We start from the raw sequence: 19210 nt of genomic DNA, 5'->3' as shown, positions 1-19210 counted from the left end.
CTAAATAAGGCACAGCCTGCTAGAATTAACAATAGCTCGCTAAGGTGAGGCTACACATTTCTAAGTTACCAAACCTATCAGTCAGCCTGGTTAACTTGACAGGATTTAGAATCATCATGGAAACACTCCCCTGGGTGTGCCTATGAAGATGTCTCCAGACATATCTTCTTGAGAAAAGATCTATCCTGAATGCGGCAGAGCCATTGTGTGTTCTAGTCCAACAGAAAGACAGCGAGAGATGAGTGGCCATTTTCATCTTTCTCTGCTTCCTGACTGGAATGGAGCATGATGGTGGCTTCTCCCCGCCACTGTGCCTATCCCATCTTGTTTAGATTGCTTGGACTCTCAAATCATGACCCAAAATAAACCCTCTGTCCTTAAGTTGTTTTGTCATGTATTGTCATAGACATAGGAAAAGGAACAATACTGTACAGAATGCATCCCAACCTTCCAGAGCTGATCACACACAAAATACCATAGTAAGGAATATAGTCAGTATAAATAAACTGTAGTAGACTAGACTGACGGAAAATTGAAATAAAATAGCCTGAAAATGTCACTCATATTTTTCTTAACAGATAATCAAGTATCTCTATAAGAACATTCTCATCAGTCTTGTTAAACAATTGATACAATTAATGACAAGAGTCACATTCAGATAATCAAGTAATATGAAAAACTATAAAATATATTTTTACAATTTTTTTATATCATGAAAACACAAAGCCGGGCAGTGGTGGTGCATGCCTTTAATCCCAGCACTTGGGAGGCAGAGGCAGGCGGATTTCTGAATTTGAGGCCAGCCTGGTCACAGCCAGGGCTACACAGAGAAACTCTGTCTCACAAAACCAAAAAAAAAAAGAAAGAAAGAAAGAAAAGAAAACACAAACTTTCTTCTTTTAACCTATAAATGAAAATTTGATGACATCCAGATTAATACAAAGGGTAATATATTCACCTGGAGAAAGGAAGGCTGCCTTCTGAATGGTCTTTAGAGCAGCACTTTTTTCATCCTCCGCTGTACTGTTTCCCATGGCCAACTGGTTCACTGCAGTATACAACAATGCCTTCTACATAAGAAGACAAGGAGGCATGTTCATCAATTCTCTTCATAGATCCCTCTTTTCAAAAGTAAAAGGCCTGTATCAAGTATGATACAAACCCTAAAGCAATAAGGAGCATTTTCTGACTCATTAATACCATTTAACAAGTTAAATATTTCACTTGTATGAGAGTAAAAACTAACCTTTCCATGATTCGAATCCAGAATACGAGCCACATTGCCAGCTACAGCACCTCCCTACAACAAAGCATGTTATTTAGACAAATGCAAAGCTTTTCATGAGACAGCAAGACTAATAAAATCTTCCCTGCAAATCATTTGAGAAATTCAGTTTTCAGCAAATTTATACTTGTAAATTCTGTAAATATCAATATATTAGAGCTTTAAAAAGAAAATCTGTCTATTTTGATCCTTTCACTTTTGTTATTATAATACTAGAAGTTCAAAAGTAACATGATTTTGTAGGGGGACCAAGTAAATGTATGAGCTGCCTAACAACATAAACATGCTGAAAGAAAGAATGGCAGAAAGGGAGATGGAGAGTAGCAAACACAAACCAGCACAGATCACTCCTGGAAAATACCTAGCTGTAAATCAACAGACAAACTGATAATAAAAATGTGATAAATCTTAGAAAGAAAGAAAAAACATGTTCTCCCGTGTATGTGGATCCTAGCCTGCCATGTATACACATGTGTATGTAAGCAAATATGCATGTGTGTACAGTAGACCACATAGAAGGGCAAAGCTGGATGCTATGAGACCTGAGAGAGGACAGAATACAGGACAAGGACCCATGAGCAGGAAGAAGACCAAAAAGCTAACTGTTTTACAGTTTTCACTCTGTCATTGCATTTTCACATTTTTGTGGTGTATGAGTGCACAGAAATGTAATCAAAATTGAAGGAGTATGTGCTGGCTGGTTTTATGTCAACCCGACACAAGCTAGAGTCATCTGGGAGGAGGGAGCCTCAAGGGAGAAAATGCTACCATAAGATCAGGCCACAAGCAAGCCTCTTTCCTTCCTTTTCCTTCCCTCCCTCCCTTCCTCCTTCCCTCCCTCCCTCCCTCTGTCCATCTTTCCTTCCTTCCTTCCTTCCTTCCTTCCTTCCTTCCTTCCTTCCTTCCTTCCTCCCTTCCTTCTTTCTGCATGACCCTTGCCAGTTCTGAGGCTGAAGGCTGAGGCGGGTTTATTTTTTCCCATTCTGATTTTATACCATTTTAATTACATGCAAGTAATAAGATCAAGCAGTACAAAAACACAAATAGTCAAGGAACAAGCAAAGCAATAAACAAAGTCCCATGATCACTCCTGTGATCACTATTTCTAAGGGCTTATCAGGATGACCAAAATATCTGAGCCTACTTCCCTGTCCTAGTCCAAAGTCATTTTCATGTCTGAAGCCTACTTCTTTGTTCTAGCCTAAGAATTAGAATCCTGCCTGAAATTACTTCCTTGTTCTAGCCTAAAATTAGATTCCTGCCAAGCGGCCCATTTCCTTGTCCTTGGCCAATATCAGATTCCTGCCAAGAGGCCCCCAAAATTCTCCAGATCTCCCCCTTTTTTATTTCATAAATAAGACTGCGCCTGTCTTCGGTCATTCTGACAAGAACACCTTCCTTACCTGTCGTGGAATATGCATTATCAAGAGCAATGCACTTCTGTCTTAGATTGGTAAGGCTCTGTGCAGAAACTTACTGGTCCTTGGCTTGCCAGCCTGTTTAATTAATAACTCTGTCTAGGAGTCTAATTTTAGTTTCAAGCAATGTACTTTGGCTGACAACATGTTGATATTGTTAGAGGCAAGCTTTAACACGATAGTCAAGAATAAAAGTATTCCCAGGACAAAAAAGAGCTAGCATGATCAAGCTATATATGTCATTCTTGAAACTTGACAAAGAATGAAATACTGACCTCAGGCCATGAATAATTTAACCAGCAATATCAGCAGCATCAAAGCTCAGTGCAGCAGCATTCTTTAGATTCATAATCTCAGTATGCAAACTTAAAACATCCAGAGAGTTATTGGACTTATATTGAGGGTTGGGGGAGGGCCCAGCCAGCCCACTATGGGTAGTCCCACCCTAGGGCTAGTGATTCTGGCTTCTGTAAGAAAGCAGGCTGATCAAGCCACAAGGAGCAAGACAGTAAAGAGCACCTCTCCTTGACCTCTGCACCAGCTCCTGCCTCCAGGTTCCTTCACTGCTTGAGTTCCTGTTCTGACTTCCTTTTCAATCATTAAAAACAATGAAAGAAAACAGGATTCTTCAAACCTCTATAGTCCCTAATACTAAATGCTCCTATGTGAGAAAGCTTCTTACTGTTTCAATAAGCAAATCAACTACAAAAAAAAAAAAACCTAAAAATTTTAAATTCCCTTTGGGCTGGGGCAGACACAGAGTTGGTCTGCTCCTGTGGAAATACTGAATCCTCAGCCATCCTAGAGGAGCCACTGCACTCAGAGCAGCCGGTAAGAACTCCATCTCACTCCCTAAGCCCCAGAGATACATCCGGGAGCCAAGGACATTCAGGACACACCAAATGGAAACAGAAAGAACAATACAAAATATCAATAAAACCAGGAGCTGATTCTTTGAGAAAATCAACAAGATAGATAAACTGTTACCCAGATTAACCAGAGGGCACAGAGACAGTATCCAAATTAATAAAATCAGAACTGAAAAGGGAGACATAACAACAGAAACTGAAGAAATTCAAAAATTCATCAGATCCTACTACAAACGCCCATACTCAACAAAACTGGAAAACCTGGATGAAATGGACAACTTCCTAGACAGATACCAGGTACCAAAGTTAAACCAGGAGCAGAAAAACCATCTAAATAGTCTCATAACCCCTAAGGAAATAGCAACAGTCATTAAAAGTCTCCCCACTAAAAAAAGCCCAGGACCAGATGGTTTTAGTGCTGAATACTATCAGACCTTCAACAAACACCTAATATCAATTCTCTTCAAACTATTCCACAAAATAAAAACAGAAGGAACACTACCCAATTCGTTCTATGAAGCTACAGTTACACTCATACCCAAACCCCACAAAGACCCAACAAAGAAAGAGAACTTCAGACCAATCTCCCTTATGAATGTCAATGCAAAAATACTCAATAAAATTCTAGCCAACCGAATCCAAGAACACATCAAAACAATCATCCATCACGATCAAGTAGGTTTTATCCCAGGAAGGCATGGATGGATCAATATTCAGAAATCCATCAATGTAATCCACTATATAAACAAACTTAAAGAAAAAAACCACATGATCATCTCACTAGATGCTGAGAAAGCATTTGACAAAATTCAACATCCCTTCATGATAAAAGTCTTGGAAAGATCAGGAATTCAAGGCCCCTACCTAAACATAGTAAAAGCAATTTACAGCAAACCAGTAGCCAACCTCAAACTAAATGGAGAGAAACTTGAAGCAATCCCACTAAAATCAGGGACTAGACATGGCTGCCCACTCTCCCCCTACCTATTCAACATACTACTGGAAGTCCTAGCCAGAGCAATTAGACAACAAAAAGAAGTCAAAGGGATACAAATAGAAAAGGAAGAAGTCAAAATATCACTATTTGCAGATGATATGATAGTATACTTAAGTGACCCCAAAACTTCCACCAGAGAATTCCTAAACCTGATAAACAACTTCAGCAAAGTGGCTGGTTATAAAATCAACTCAAACAAATCAGTAGCCTTCCTCTACATGAAAGATAAACAGACTGAAAAAGAAATTAGGGAAATGACACCTTTCACAATAGTTGCAAATAATATAAAACACCTTGGTGTGAATCTAACCAAGCAAGTGAAAGACTTGTATGACAAGAACTTCAAGTCCCTGAAGAAAGAAATCGAAGAAGATATCAGAAGATGGAAAGATCTCCCATGCTCATGGATTGGCAGGATTAATATAATAAAAATGGCCATCTTGCCAAAAGCAATCTACAGATTCAATGCAATTCCCATTAAAATCCCAACTCAATTCTTCACAGAGTTAGAAAAGGAAATTCTCAAATTCATATGGAATAACAAAAAACCCAGGATATCGAAAACTATTCTCAAAAATAAAAGAACTTCTGGAGGAATCACCATCCCTGACTTCAAGCTGTACTACAGAGCAATAGTGATAAAAACTACCTGGTATTGGTACAGAGTCAGGCAGGAAGATCAATGGAATAGAACTGAAGACACAGAAATGAACCCACATACCTATGGTCACTTGATCTTTGACAAAGGAGCTAAAACTATCCAGTGGAAAAAGGACAGCATTTTCAACAAATGGTGCTGGTTCAACTGGAGGACAACATGTAGAAGAATGAAAATTGATCCATTTTTATCTCCTTTACAAAGCTCGAGTCTAAGTGGATAAAGGACCTCCACATAAAACCAGATACACTGAAACTAATAGGAGAGAAGGTGGGGAAGAACCTCGAATACGTGGGCACAGGGGAAAAGTTCCTGAACAGAACACCAATGGCATATGCTCTAAGATCAAGAATTGACAAATGGGACTTCATAAAATTGCAAAGTTTCTGTAAGGCAAAGGACACTGTCAATAGGACAAAACGACAACCAACAAATTGGGAAAAGATCTTTACCAATCCTACATCTGACAGAGGGCTAATATCCAATGTATACAAAGAACTCAAGAAATTAAGACTCCAGACAACCAAATAAACCTATTAAAAAATGGGGTATAGAGCTTAACAAAGAATTTTCAACTGAGGAAACTCAAATGGCTGAGAAGCACCTAAAGAAATGTTCAGTATCCTTAGTCGTCAGGGAAATGCAAATCAAAACAACCCTGAGATTCCATCTCACACCAGTCAGAATGGCTAAGATTAAAAACTCAGGTGATAGTAGATGCTGGCAAGGGTGTGGAGAAAGAGGAACACTCCTCCATTGTTGGTGGGACTGCAAGATGATGCAACCACTTTGGAAATCAGTCTGGCGGTTCCTCAGAAAATTGGACATAGCATTACCTGAGGATCCAGCTATACCACTCCTAGGCATATACCCAGAAGATGCTCGAACATATAACAAGGACATATGCTCAACTATGTTCATAGCAGCCTTATTCATAATAGCCAGAAGCTGGAAAGAACTCAGGTGTCCTTCAACTGAGTAATGGATTCAAAAAATGTGGTATATTTACACAATGGAGTGTTACTCAGCTATTAAAAACAATGAATTCGAGAGGTTCCTAGGTAAATGGATGGAACTAGAAATTATCATCCTGAGTGAAGTAAGCCAATCACAAAAGAACACACATGGTATTCACTCACTGATTATTGGATATTAGCCCAGAACCTTGAAATGCCCAAGATGCAACTCACAGGCCACATGAAGCTCATGAAGAAGGAAGACCAAGTGGGGGTGACTCGGTCCTTCTTAGAAGGAGCAACAAAATACTCAAGGGAGCAAATATGGAGACAAAGTGAGGGACAGAAACTGAAGGAGGGGCCGTCTGAAGACCATTCCACCTGAGTATCCATCCCATGTGCAGTCTCCAAAGGTAGATGCTGATGTGGAAGTCAGGAAGTGCATGCTGATAAGAGCCTGATATAGATGTCTCCTCAGAGGTCTTCAAGAGTCTGACATATTCAGAGGCAGATGCTCACAACTAGCCATTGAACTGATAATGGGGTTCCCAATGGAGGAGTTAGAGTGAAGACTGAAGGAGCTGAAAGGGTTTGGGGCCCCATGAGGAGAGCAACAATACCAACCAACCAGAGCTCCCAGGGTCTAAACCACCAGCCTTGGAGCAGTTAGGGAGGGATCCAGGGCTTCAGCTGAATAAGTAAGAGTGGAGGGCCCTGCTGGGCATAGGTGGAAGATCCTTGACTTCCTGAAGGCTGGACGCCCCATGGGGTGGGAATTTTGAGGGTGGGGAGGTGGGAGTGCGGGGGTAGGCAGGGGTTACATCCGCAGAGAAGAAGGAGGAGGGGTGAGGAGATAGGGGTCCCTGGGTGGGTGGGGGATGGGGTAAGGGGACAACATATGCAATGTAAATAAAACATCCAATAAAAAAAGAAACAAAGAAAAGAAAAACAATTTTTTTAATTCAACTATTGAACACTTTACCTAAAAAAAAAAGAAAAAAAGATAGTGAATTAGAATGACGATTTTGCCAGATATTAAGATTTGTTTCATCACATGTATTTTACACCTTAGATTTCTATATCACATGTGCGCTGGGCTTCACATACAGAATGCTGAAATAAAGCTTTAGAGGTATGTGAATATGAAACAAAGTAGGATTAAGAAAAAGTCAGCATAGCAGAGTGTGGAGATTCCAGAGTTAGAGTGGATTGAAAACCAACAGCAACCATGATTTTGCACAAGTTGCTTAACCTCAAGCTTCTCTCTCTCGAAAGTGAATAGTCACTACAGAAAGTTTATACTACTGTTTAACATACACACCCAAGTGTACCACCAGAGTGATTCTAGCACAATGAGCAGTTCACTCAGTGTTCAACGCATCCTATCAAAATAGCTAAATGCCCACTGCCCGAATGGTCTGTGAATCAGAAGCATGGGCATCGCCTGGGCAGCTCTAAGAAACATAGACTGTCTCAGCCTTGATAAATTACAACCTGTATTTAATACTACTAGGTGATGCCAACATAAAGCCTGTGAATGTCTGAGAAGCACTGGGATAAAATATTTTAGAACATATTCCTAAAAGTACTGAATCAAGCTATTAAGGATATATCAAGCTCAAACTGAAAGTTAAAGGGCAGAATCTAGACGTTTGCAGATCCCAATACTGAGGCTCATCTGCCACTGGGTCAAGTCTAGAACTCACACAAGGAAGGTGTATATAGGAAGCCTCAGGATGAACCACTCCAGGATGATGAGACCCAGGCAGAGAATAACCTGGTTAACACAGAGCCCCAATTAAAAATGTGACTGTAACACATCTCACAGAAACAAACACAAACTCTTTCATTTGAAGCTATTTTAATCCTGAGGTTCAGATTATATCTGCAAATAATGTTTCAGAGAATACCTTCTGTAAAAGACATAAAGCCACCTTGAGTAAAGATCAGAACAATGGACAACAGAAACACATCTACAAAGACACTAAGTATCAACATTATTACTAAACACAAAACAAATTAGCTACTGAAATGAAAAAAAGAAAGGAAATATTAATAGCAGAAACTAATAAAATATAGATATCTTAAAATTATGACTAAAATACAGTACATAATTTCTTACAAAAATGCCAGTGATTTCATGCTTATATTGAGACTTTTAGATATTAGCAATGTTTGTATTATTATCTCATCTTTAGTTTTTAAATAAAATCCATCTTTTAGAATTTAAAAATACAATCCCTAATGCTTATTTGTTATGCATGTTGTTTATTCATGTAGGCATTGCAATAATCTGTGTATTTTCAGAACACTTTTAGGCAAAGAACTTTAAAGGCATAGGAGGAACTCCACTACAAAGCAGGAAGATGTCACTCCTACTTTGTAGTGTTCATAATATTCACAACAGTTTGTAAGTACATGGAGGGTACTCAGGCTATTATCTGTGTAAATCATTGGTTAAATGATGATATCTTCATTGTACTTATGTTTTAAGAGAAATGCTTGGCGGCTGGAGAGATGGCTCAGTGGTTAAGAGCACCAACTGCTCTTCCAGAGGTCCTGAGTTCAACTACCAGCAACCACATGGTAGCTCACAGTGTAATTGGATTTGATGCCCTCTTCTGGTGTGTCTGAACACAGCAACAGTATATTCATATAAATAAAATAAATAAATCTTTTTAAAGAAAAAAAAAAGAAAGAAAAATGCTGTATTATAAAAATACATTTAAGGTGGGTGTGATGGCTGATGCTGTTGATTCCAGCACTCAAAAAAGAAAGGTAGGCAGACTCTGTAAGTCTGAACTCAGCCTAGTCAACATAGGAAATTCTAGGCCAGCCAGAGTTACAAGAGAAGCATTTTCTCTCTCTCTCTCTCTCTCTCTCTCTCTCTCTCTCTCTCCCTCCCTCTCCCTCTCCCTCCCCCTCCCCCTCCCCCTCCCCCTCTCCCTCTCTCTGTATATATGTATAAATATACATACATGTGTAACAACATATATATGCATATATATTTAACACACCCCTGGCTACTTGTCAGCATTTTCGGCAGTACTACTCACCTTTGCACTCCGCTGGGTGTACTGAGCAACGATTCGAGATAGCAAAGACCAAAGAGCAGGGTCAGCGGGGTTACTAGAGGGAACATAAAAATTCTTGCCTTAAAGATGGGACTTACTTTAACTACAAAAAGCACAGCAAATATTTAAGTTTAAAGTGTTCAGACACCTAAGCAAGTTCTTATTAATTGCCCATATTTAACTGAAAATATCTTAAGCTTTAGAAAACAAACTATACTGTTTTCTATACACTAAGAGTTCTTATGTTCTTAAAACATGAAGGAAAACAGAATCATGGTGACAAAATTATGAGACAAAATAAAAACAGGAATCATAACATGTGTGTTCAGAAGAACTACAAAGAACTTTAAAGGCATAGGATGAACTCCATTACACAGCAGGAGGATGGAACTCTAAGGGAAATAGTTCATAAGGAAGACACTCATGTTAAGTTGTTTAGTCCAGCCAGAGAGATGGCTCAGTGGGTTAAGGCACTTAACCTGGCCTGTGATTGAGGCTCTCAGCCTTTCTAATGCTGTAACCCTGCCATACAATTCCTCATGGTGCAGTGACCCCCAATAAGAAAATTATTTTGTTGCTACTTTAAATTACTGTAAATTTCGTGTTGTTATGAGTAGTAATTTAAATATTTTTGAAGACAGAGGTTTGAGCCATAGGTTGGAAACCTTTGATGTATGAAACCCTTAACCATATGGGAACCATATGGTTAACCACATGAGATAGGAGAGAAGTGAACCCTGCAAATTGTCCTCCCATTCTCACAAGTACATGCTACTTGTGTGTACCCCACTCACCCGCCTCAAAAATAAACATACCCAATCGGCAAAGGCTATTAATATGAATAAATGAAGAAATAGAAAGAAATTAAAGCTACAACATATTAAATAAAAATAATTCCAGCTGGGCAGTGGTGGCACACACCTTTAATCCCAGCACTTGGGAGGCAGAGGCAGGCGGATTTCTGAGTTCGAGGCCAGCCTGGTCTACAGAGTGAGTTCCAGGACAGCCAGGGCTACACAGAGAAACCCTGTCTCAAAAAACAAAAAACAAAAACAAACAAAAAACAAACAAAAACAAACAAACAAACAAACAAAAAACCCCAAAAAATAATTCCTGCTAAATATCATTTTGGCTTTTGTTATTGTTGTTTGTGTATTTGTTTTGGTTTGTTTTGTTTTGGTGAGTCAAGGTCTCTCTGAATAGCCTTGGCTGCCCTGGAACTCTTTCAGTCGACTAGGCTGACCTCAAACTCACAGAGACCAGCCTAGTCTACCAATATGTGTTGATATAAATCAGTTAATGAACTGACAATATTACAAACTTAGGAATTACAGACTTTTATACCAAAATAAGTAGGGCTTCCCCCCAAAAAAAGAAAAAAGAAAAAAAGAAAAAGAAAAAAAAAGAAAAGAAAAAAGAAAAATTCTTCAACTGACCAAAATAACAAGCAGTTATTTTGATTTTCAAAACAAGATGCATATTTCACTCTATCACCATAATAAAGCCTAAAAGTTGAAAACAGTGACATAAAGTACAGTTAGTCCCCAAATGCAGACCCACCTGTGCACAGCCTTGGCTGCTTGTCTTTGCACTGCCACACTGTGACCCTGGAGTGCATAAACTGCTGCCGTCAGAAGACACCTGTGATAATCGTTCTTGTGTTTGATATGTTTGAGTAACTCATTCAATGCTGCTTTTGACAGTGTGGCATCCTGCATTGCCAACCCTAGAGCACATAGTGCTTGAAGACTTTCTGCAGTTGGTTCCTTTAAAATAGAGCTATAAATAAATATTTAGTAGTCTGTTAGCCATTTGTGCAGTAGTCTAATATCTATCAAGAGGTTTTACTTAATACAAAAAGCTATTTACTTAAAATTCATTAAAATAAGCCAATTTTGTGCTTAATATAAAAAGAATTCTTTACATTTAAATATAATAATTATCTGACTGGAGCAAAATAACAATGGTCTTTCCCAGCATATACTGACAAATCTCATTTCACGTCGTTATGTCTCAGCATTAGTAAATACTGAGAACAATTTTACAAAAATGTTTAGTTTTAGTCATTTAATTAAAGGAAGATCAGAAGACATAGATCAGAGACTCCAGCAGTCTGCTTTGCTCCCCAGATTGAACAAAGGAGGGGCAGATGCTCTGTGAAAGGGCAAAGTGTCAGGAAAGGACTGCAGTGCCACAGCAGTGGCAGGGACCACAAACACCAGAAGCATCAGGTCTTAGTACACCACAGGTCTGGTGAGTGGCAGGTAGCAGGAGGCTCTCCCTGACAAAGGAGGTACAGCTGAGAGACTGAGGAAGTTCCCGCATCTCCTGAGAACAGAATCTGACCTTGCATGGTTCTAGTTTAAGAAGAAAGGAGACCCAGGGCTCACTAGGGCTGGCACTGAAGAATGGGTTCTCGGCCCTTCCCAGCACAGCCACACCAAGTTGTAACTGGAAGCCATTTTCAGAAGGTCTTATCAGTTTCCTTCAGTGCTTAGAGGGTCAGAAACCTCTCCATTTTTGTGTATACAGGTTCCAAGGGTTCTTCACATCATGGCACAACATACAGTCAAGAATACTGCAGGCCAGGGAAGAGAATTCCAGTGTAACACATGTTCCTCCCTTGGGGACTGAGGGACAGCTATTGAGGCAATGTGTTCCTTGCCACAGAAACTGACCAGAGCTTCTATGTGTGGCAGTGGAACTAGAAGCTTCCTGACATGAACAGGGGCCTTCTGTCCTATGAGGATTTGTACCACTCAAAAGACCAGCAAACCTCACTGGTAAGCACTTTCCAATAGCCTGTATCAACTATCTACTGCTCCTTTCTTGCCAACTTTCTAAAACAAAACAAACAAGCTTCAAGAACTCAACAAGTACTGTATCAAGAACTCCATTATCACAGGTTCTCATTCTAACTTGTGCTGGAACCAGAAGTATAAGTTAGTTCTACAGGTATCTTTAAAGACACTTTAAATTAACCTTTTGTTTTTTAAATTTCAGATTAACTTGAAGAGGAAGGGAGGAGGGAAGAAAGCCTCTTTGAGGATCTTGGCAACCGAACAAAGAGTCAGCTCGTGATTCCTTTTACTAAAGATTTATGGTTCATGTAGTCAATTAGTCTTAAAAATAAATAAGCAATATTAAACAGATACAAAGTTATAAATTAAGCCATGATATTTAACTCCACCCATGACTGTCAATTTAGAACAAGGCAAATCCAATTCCTTCCGTGTATCTAAAAGTTTTTAAAACATTTAAAACTTATTTTACATTGTTTAAATCTTATCTCAAAGACTTTAAGGATCTGACTAGTAAGTGTTAAAGCCAGCTATACATACCATTTGAAGAGTAATGACTTGGCTGCATCCATTTTCCCTTGTTTATATTCTGTTATTGCCATAGCTGTCAAGATGTGCGCTTTGTCTTGCTCTGATTTACAAACAGCCAAGGCTTTCTCATAGGCTGACAGAGAAAAGGACAAGAAGCAAAATTATAAAAGCAATTCTAACAAACAAAACACAGCATTTTCCCCTTCCTAATCTCACTTTTCAAAACAGATCTAATAGAAATTCCTTCTTCCTTGTTCTCTTGTTTTCAAGCTGACAGAATAAAACCTACCATGGTTTGGCTATTCCAAAGTAACTCTGAGGACACCTTTATGTTTGTTAGGTGACAATCCCCACCTTCTGCCTACAGAATATACTTTGAGGTTTTAGTCACCTTAGGTAGAAAGGGAGACTTGGACACATGAATGTCTGATCACATTCCTAGCACAGATTATCACATTCAATAACCAGTTAATATTTAAGTACACTTTATACATGGTGGCAGAGCCCATATGTATCAAAATTTCCTAAGTTAAAATTTTTGGAGAAATAAGACTATATTACTAACAAAAGCTGAAGCTTTTGCTTATCAAAAAATTTCAGCCGGGCAGTGGTGGCGCATGCCTTTAATCTTAGTACTTGGGAGGCAGAGGCAGGCGGATTTATTTCTGAGTTCAAGGCCAGTCTGGTCTACAGAGTGAGTTCCAGGACAGCCCAGGCTACACAGAGAAATCCTGTCTTGAAAAACAAAAACAAAAAAACAAAAAAAAATTTATTTAAGCAGTATAGAATAGTATCTGTTTTCAAATGCTAGCATACATATCAGCCATAAAGACCCGTGCCTCAGTCTCCTCAAATGTCCAGTGGATGTCCAGTTTAAATTGTTCATTAGGACTATTCATCATCATCCCACACTGATGAGATGACGTAGGAGCAATGCTTTTTATGGCTCCTGACTCCGAGTCAGATTTTAGTAAACAATGCAACCCCAGAGCTAAAGATCTGGCTTAGCAGTTAAGAGCATTGGCTATTCTTCCAGAGGATCAAAGTTCAATTCCCAGCTCACAACTGTCTATAACACAAGTTGCTCTCTTCTGGCCTCCAAGGACATTAGGCACACAATCATCAACAACCATATATGAATCTATACATATAAATTTTTAAATTTTTAACTAAAATCCCGCAACCCTACTACAATCCCAGTATCGTTTTCTCTGAAAAAGCTTCAAGTGACAAGAATACTTGCCTATGCTGCTTTCCTTATACAGGCCCTTCATAAACAACGCAAGTGCAAACCCTATAACGTCCTCTAGCTCCGCAAGGGGGGTTGACTTAAAGGCCTGGATGGCTTTGTCACAGTCACCAATGGAGCTGACAAGGAAGCACAAATGACTTTTAAGATAAAAATGTTAATTTTGGTTTTACAAAAGTATACAGACTTATTCACTCAACTACATTTAATGATTTATCCACATGACTTTTTTTATAGTAATTTGGCAAATAAAATACATTAGTGCTCAAGTTGTTGAAAAGAATCAAAGTAGAAGGCACACATAGGTAGAGAGTGGATCTGACTGCATATCTGTTCCTTGTAATTATATGTGAAATGAATGGCTCTGCAAAACTCAAGCTACTCTCTTAAATGCTTTCTTTTTTTCTTAACAAACATTACTTAAATCCCACTGTAAGAACAATTTCAGGTTGGCTTTTAATTTTTAAAAATAAATCTAATTTTTACGCTTACTATGTTAGTTAAATATTATCCTAAGAGTATGGATCTAGATTCTTCAGTAAGTAATAAATATTTAGTCAAGAGTGAAAACCTAACCTTCCTGTAAACTATTCACCCATACACCCATCCTTTGGATGGCATATTGAAACAATGAAATTCCAAAAAATAACTTATCGTTCTGTGTTTCAATATATAGTCAGAAAACCTAACATGCATTAGGGATCATAATAGTGAAACAGCTGGCTGTTTATGTTCCATGAAGTCACAGAAGGTCCTCTGCCATCAACTAAAGATAACTTTCTTTTATGTATATGTGTATCTGTGTGAGTCTATGTCACATGCATGTAGGCCAAAGAGGGCATCCGATCCCTAGAAGCTTAAGTTACAGGTGGTTGCAAGGTGCCTCACATAGGTGCTAGAAAGCAACTCAGGTCCTCTGGAGGAGCAGCAAGCACTCTACATTGCTGAGCCGACTCTCCAACTCCAACGGTTATCAAAAGTAATATTTCTGAGACTCTTCTGGTATTTATCATATAATCCAAAAGTGAAATTTTAATCTTTGAAGCTATAAATGGAACTTAAAAATCCAGGCAACCTTTGCTTCAAATATTAGTTTTATAAAGATGAAAAATACAAAAGATAAAATTTTAAAGAAGGCTATCCTTTGATATAGTTAGACCATTTATAAATAGGTAAATACATATTTCTTTAAATGGAAATTTTCAGAAACATTTAGGAAGAAAAGAGTAAGGAAAAGGAGGATGGGGACATCAGCATTACAGCTTTGTCTTTGAAATGGAAACCTGAAGCAAACTGACAGAATATTAACAGATTACACGAGTGGTGGCTATTCATCACTATAGCTTATTGTGTACCATAAGCCTCTGTGTTCAAGATATTTCAAAATAAAACCAAATGGGGGCTGTAGAGATGCAGAGTGGCTGTTAGAGACGACCCACATCAGTGCCTAGCACCCACACTCAGGACCATCTGTTAACTAACTCAGGTTACAAGGGCTTCAAACCCTTTCTGGCACCTCTGGGCATCAGACACACGTATTTCACATAAATGCATACATACATACATACATACATACATACATACATACATATACACACATGAAATAAAAATGATAGATCTTTTTTTTAAAGAAAAAAGACGGCCAATTTTCTATAGAAGCTAAAATTTTCTTCAGAGATATTTAGTCTATATGAAATATCAAACCTAAGAAGATGAAATGCTAGTTTCTTATTCTTACTCTGCTTTAACAAAACCCTGAAATTAACAGAGCTAATTCTACCAACTTCTAAAATATAACAGTTTTAAAAACTTAATAGGCAACCAGCAAAATCCCCATGAATGGACTTGCCTAAGTTATACTGGGGACAGGAAGAACTGGCTACCTCATGCCTCCATGTGCAGCTCTTTAGGAGATGTAAAGACTGACCCAAAAGTACCAACCTTCAATTTAATGTACTTCAAACTAGACCATTCAAATTTAGGGCAACCCTACATCTAAGACATCACGTGAGTCACAAACCCTCTCCTTAGCCATCTGTGCTCTATGTAGGGAGTATACCCTTGACCCCCTAAAGCAACTGTCTGCCTGTCTTTCCCAGTCAGAAGACTTAGAGAATCTAAGGGAAGCCTAGCTCCACTGTCCTGAACCTCTGGACACTGGTACTATATCAAAGGAGCTCCTAGACCATAATATTTATTCTCAGCTTAAATATATAGCCAATCCGAATAAACCCATTTCTCCAACTAGTTAAGTAGGCTTCTATTAGAGAACTGGTCCTCCATCCAGTCCATCAGACATAGGCTCCTACAGTCACTTCACAAGGCATACTCAGGCTACTTTTTAAAAGCACAGAAAGTTTAACACATTCTGACACTTGGAATAAGGTATCCCAGTGTTCTGGATACTAGTCTTCACATCTGTAGGGACAAGATTTTCCCCAAGATATAGATTCACAGAATTAATGAAAAAAAACAGCCTTACCATAACAATCTGCCCCAGTTTCTTACTGTAACATTGTAAGTATGTTGGTCCTCAGAGGAATTTAACAGTGCAGTTGCCCTTTAAAAAAAAAAAAAGGTACTTTGAATTCTGTATGTGCAACATTTTGTTTTACACATTCCTCCTGAGTTATATCATAAATAGATTTATATTCCTTTGTTTCAATTCTAATAATTTCTTAATGCTATCAATGGCCACTTATTAATATTTCAATAAGTTGAAACCACAGACACACTTAAATATATTTAAGTCTTAGGATGTCAGTAAAAATTAATCTTCTTATTCTTTTTTTCCACAAGTAAAGCCATTTATTATTGCATACGAGTTATAATGTTCTAAAATTTATAATCCAAACACAGCCAATGACCATATCCAATGTATATTTTGATATACCAATATTTACATAAGATATCCTTGAAAATATTTATGTAGGAGGCAGAAATATTGAATGCTTTCATGTGGTCAGAAGCTGCCCACACAGAAACACTAAAACACAAGGAATTAAGAGAAAAGATGAGAGGTCTCACTGAGCTTACAATATATTTACCAAGAGCTAAAGCCAACGTTTCCTTCTCCCACTGTGTTCTCTGTAGGCAAGGAGGGTAATGTCCTAAAAGCTAACTTTTATTTTTTATTCTTTCTTAGCCATTCGAAAGTTTAGTTTATCTATTTTTTTGGTTTTTGGTTTCTGTTTTTTTTTTCAATTGGATATTCTATTTACATTACAGATGTGATCCCCTTTCCACATTTTCTCAAACACCCAGGAACCCCCTATCTCATCCCCTCTCCTCTTGGTTCTATGAGGATGTGCCCCCACTCACCCACAGAACCACTCCGACCTCCCCAACTACGAATTCCCCCACACTGGGGCGTCCAGAGTTCACTGGACCAAGGACTTCCTCTCCCACCTATGCCACGAAATGAAATACTCCCCTACATACACAGCTTGGGGCCATAGGTCCTCCCTAAGTGCTCCGAGGCTAGTGTTTTCGACCCTGGGAACTCTGGTTCATTGGTATTGTTGCTCTCCTCGTGGGGCCTCAAACCCTTTCTGTTCCTACAGTCTTCTCTCTCACTCCTCCACTGGGAATCCCATGATCAGTTCAATGGTTAGCTGTGAGCATCCACCTCTGTATATTTCAGGCTCTGGCAGACCTCTAAGGAGACAGCTATATCATGCACTTCCTGGCATTCACATCAGCCATCAGTGACCGTCTTTGGTGACTGCACAAAAGATGAACAACCAGGTGGAGAGGTCTCTGGACTGCGCCTCCTTCAATTTCTGTCCCACGCTTTATCTCCATATTTGTTCCCATGAGTATTTTGTTACCCCTTCTAAGAAGGACCAAAGCACCCAAACTTCGGTCTTCCTTGTTCATGAGCTTCATGTGGTCTGTGAGTTGTCTCTTGGATATTGCGAGCTTTTGGGCTAATATTCAATTATAAATGAGTGCATACCATGTGTGTTCTTTTGTGATTGGGTTACCTCACTCAGGATGATATTTTCTAGTTCCATCCATTTGCCTAAGAATTTTTCAAATTCATTGTTTTTAATAGCCGAGTAATATTTCAATGTGTAAATGTACCACATTTTCTGTATCCATTCCTCTGCTGAAGGACATCTGGGTTGTTTCCAGTTTCCAGCTACTATAAATAAGGCTGTTATGAACACAGTGGATCATATGTCCTTGTTATATGTTGGAGTATCTTCAGAGTATATGCCCAGGAGTGGTACAGCTGGGTCCTCAGGTAATGCTATGTCCAATTTTCTGAGGAACCACCAGACTGATTTCCAGAGTGGTTGTACCAGCTTGCAATCCCACCAACAATAGAAGAGTGTTCCTCTTTCTCCACATCCTCACCAGTATCTGCTATCACCTGAGTTTTTTGATCTTAGCCATTCTGACTGGTGTGAGGTGGAATCTCAGGGTTGTTTTGATTTGCATTTCCCTGATGACTAAGGATATTGAATACTTCTTTAGGTGCTTCTCGGCCATTCGAGTTTCCTCAGTTGAGAATTCTTTGTTTAGCTCTCTACCCCATTTTCTAATAGGGTTATTTGGTTGTCTGGAGTCTAAATTCTTGAGTTCTTTGTATATATTGGATATTAGCCCTCTATTGGATGTAGATCTTTTCCCAATCTGTTGGTTGCTGTTTTGTTCTATTGACAGTGTCCTTTGCCTTGCAGAAGCTTTGCAATTTTATGAGGTCCCATTTGTTAACTCTTGATCTTAGAGCATAAGCCATTGGTGTTCTGTTCAACAACTTTTTCCCTGTGCCTAGGTATTCCAGGGTCTTCCCCACCTTCTCTTCTGTTAGTTTCAGTGTATCTGGTTTGTTGTGAAGGTTCTTTATCCACTTGGACTTGAGCTTTGTACAAGGAGATAAGAATGGATCAATTTGCATTCTTCTACATGCTGAACTCCAGTTGAACCAGCACCATTTGTTGAAAATGCTGTCCTTTTTGCACTGGACCATTTTAGCTACTTTGTCAAAGATCAAGTGACCATAGGTGTGTGGGTTCATTTCTGGGTCTTCAATTCTGTTCCAATGATCTTCCTGCCTGTCTCTGTATCAATACCATGCAGTTTTTATCACTATTGCTCTAGTACAGTTTGAGGTCAGGGATGGTGATTCCCCCAGAAGTTCTTTAAATGTTGAAAATAGTTCTGGCTATCCTGGGTTTTTTGTTATTCTAAATGAATTTGCAAATTGTTGTTTCTATTTTTATGAAGAAATGATTTGGACTTTTGATGGGGATTGCATTGAATCTGTAGACTGCTTTTGACAAGATGGCCATTTTTACTATATTAATCCTGCCAATCCATGAGTATAGGAGATCTTTCCATCTTCTGAGATCTTCTTCAATTTC

At 38.8% G+C, this 19210-nt stretch overlaps 1 protein-coding gene across 1 annotated transcript in view; it reads right to left on the bottom strand.

The window, feature by feature from the left end:
- Ttc37 (tetratricopeptide repeat domain 37) overlaps positions 1-19210 on the bottom strand; it is a 115092-nt gene that overhangs the window by 26844 nt on the left and 69038 nt on the right. The window contains exons 32-39 of the mRNA XM_028760086.1: positions 19087-19116; positions 16321-16398; positions 13833-13957; positions 12599-12722; positions 10818-11036; positions 9240-9312; positions 1247-1300; positions 959-1070 (exon numbers count right to left, since the gene is read on the bottom strand). Of these exons, the coding sequence (XP_028615919.1) occupies positions 959-1070; positions 1247-1300; positions 9240-9312; positions 10818-11036; positions 12599-12722; positions 13833-13957; positions 16321-16398; positions 19087-19116 (815 nt within the window). The remainder of the gene's footprint in view (positions 1-958; positions 1071-1246; positions 1301-9239; positions 9313-10817; positions 11037-12598; positions 12723-13832; positions 13958-16320; positions 16399-19086; positions 19117-19210) is intronic.

This window comes from Grammomys surdaster, unplaced genomic scaffold (assembly GCF_004785775.1).
Source record: "Grammomys surdaster isolate TR1022 unplaced genomic scaffold, NIH_TR_1.0 126391, whole genome shotgun sequence".
NCBI classification, from domain to species: Eukaryota; Metazoa; Chordata; class Mammalia; order Rodentia; family Muridae; genus Grammomys; species Grammomys surdaster.
This window is presented reverse-complemented; position numbering and strand designations above follow the sequence as displayed.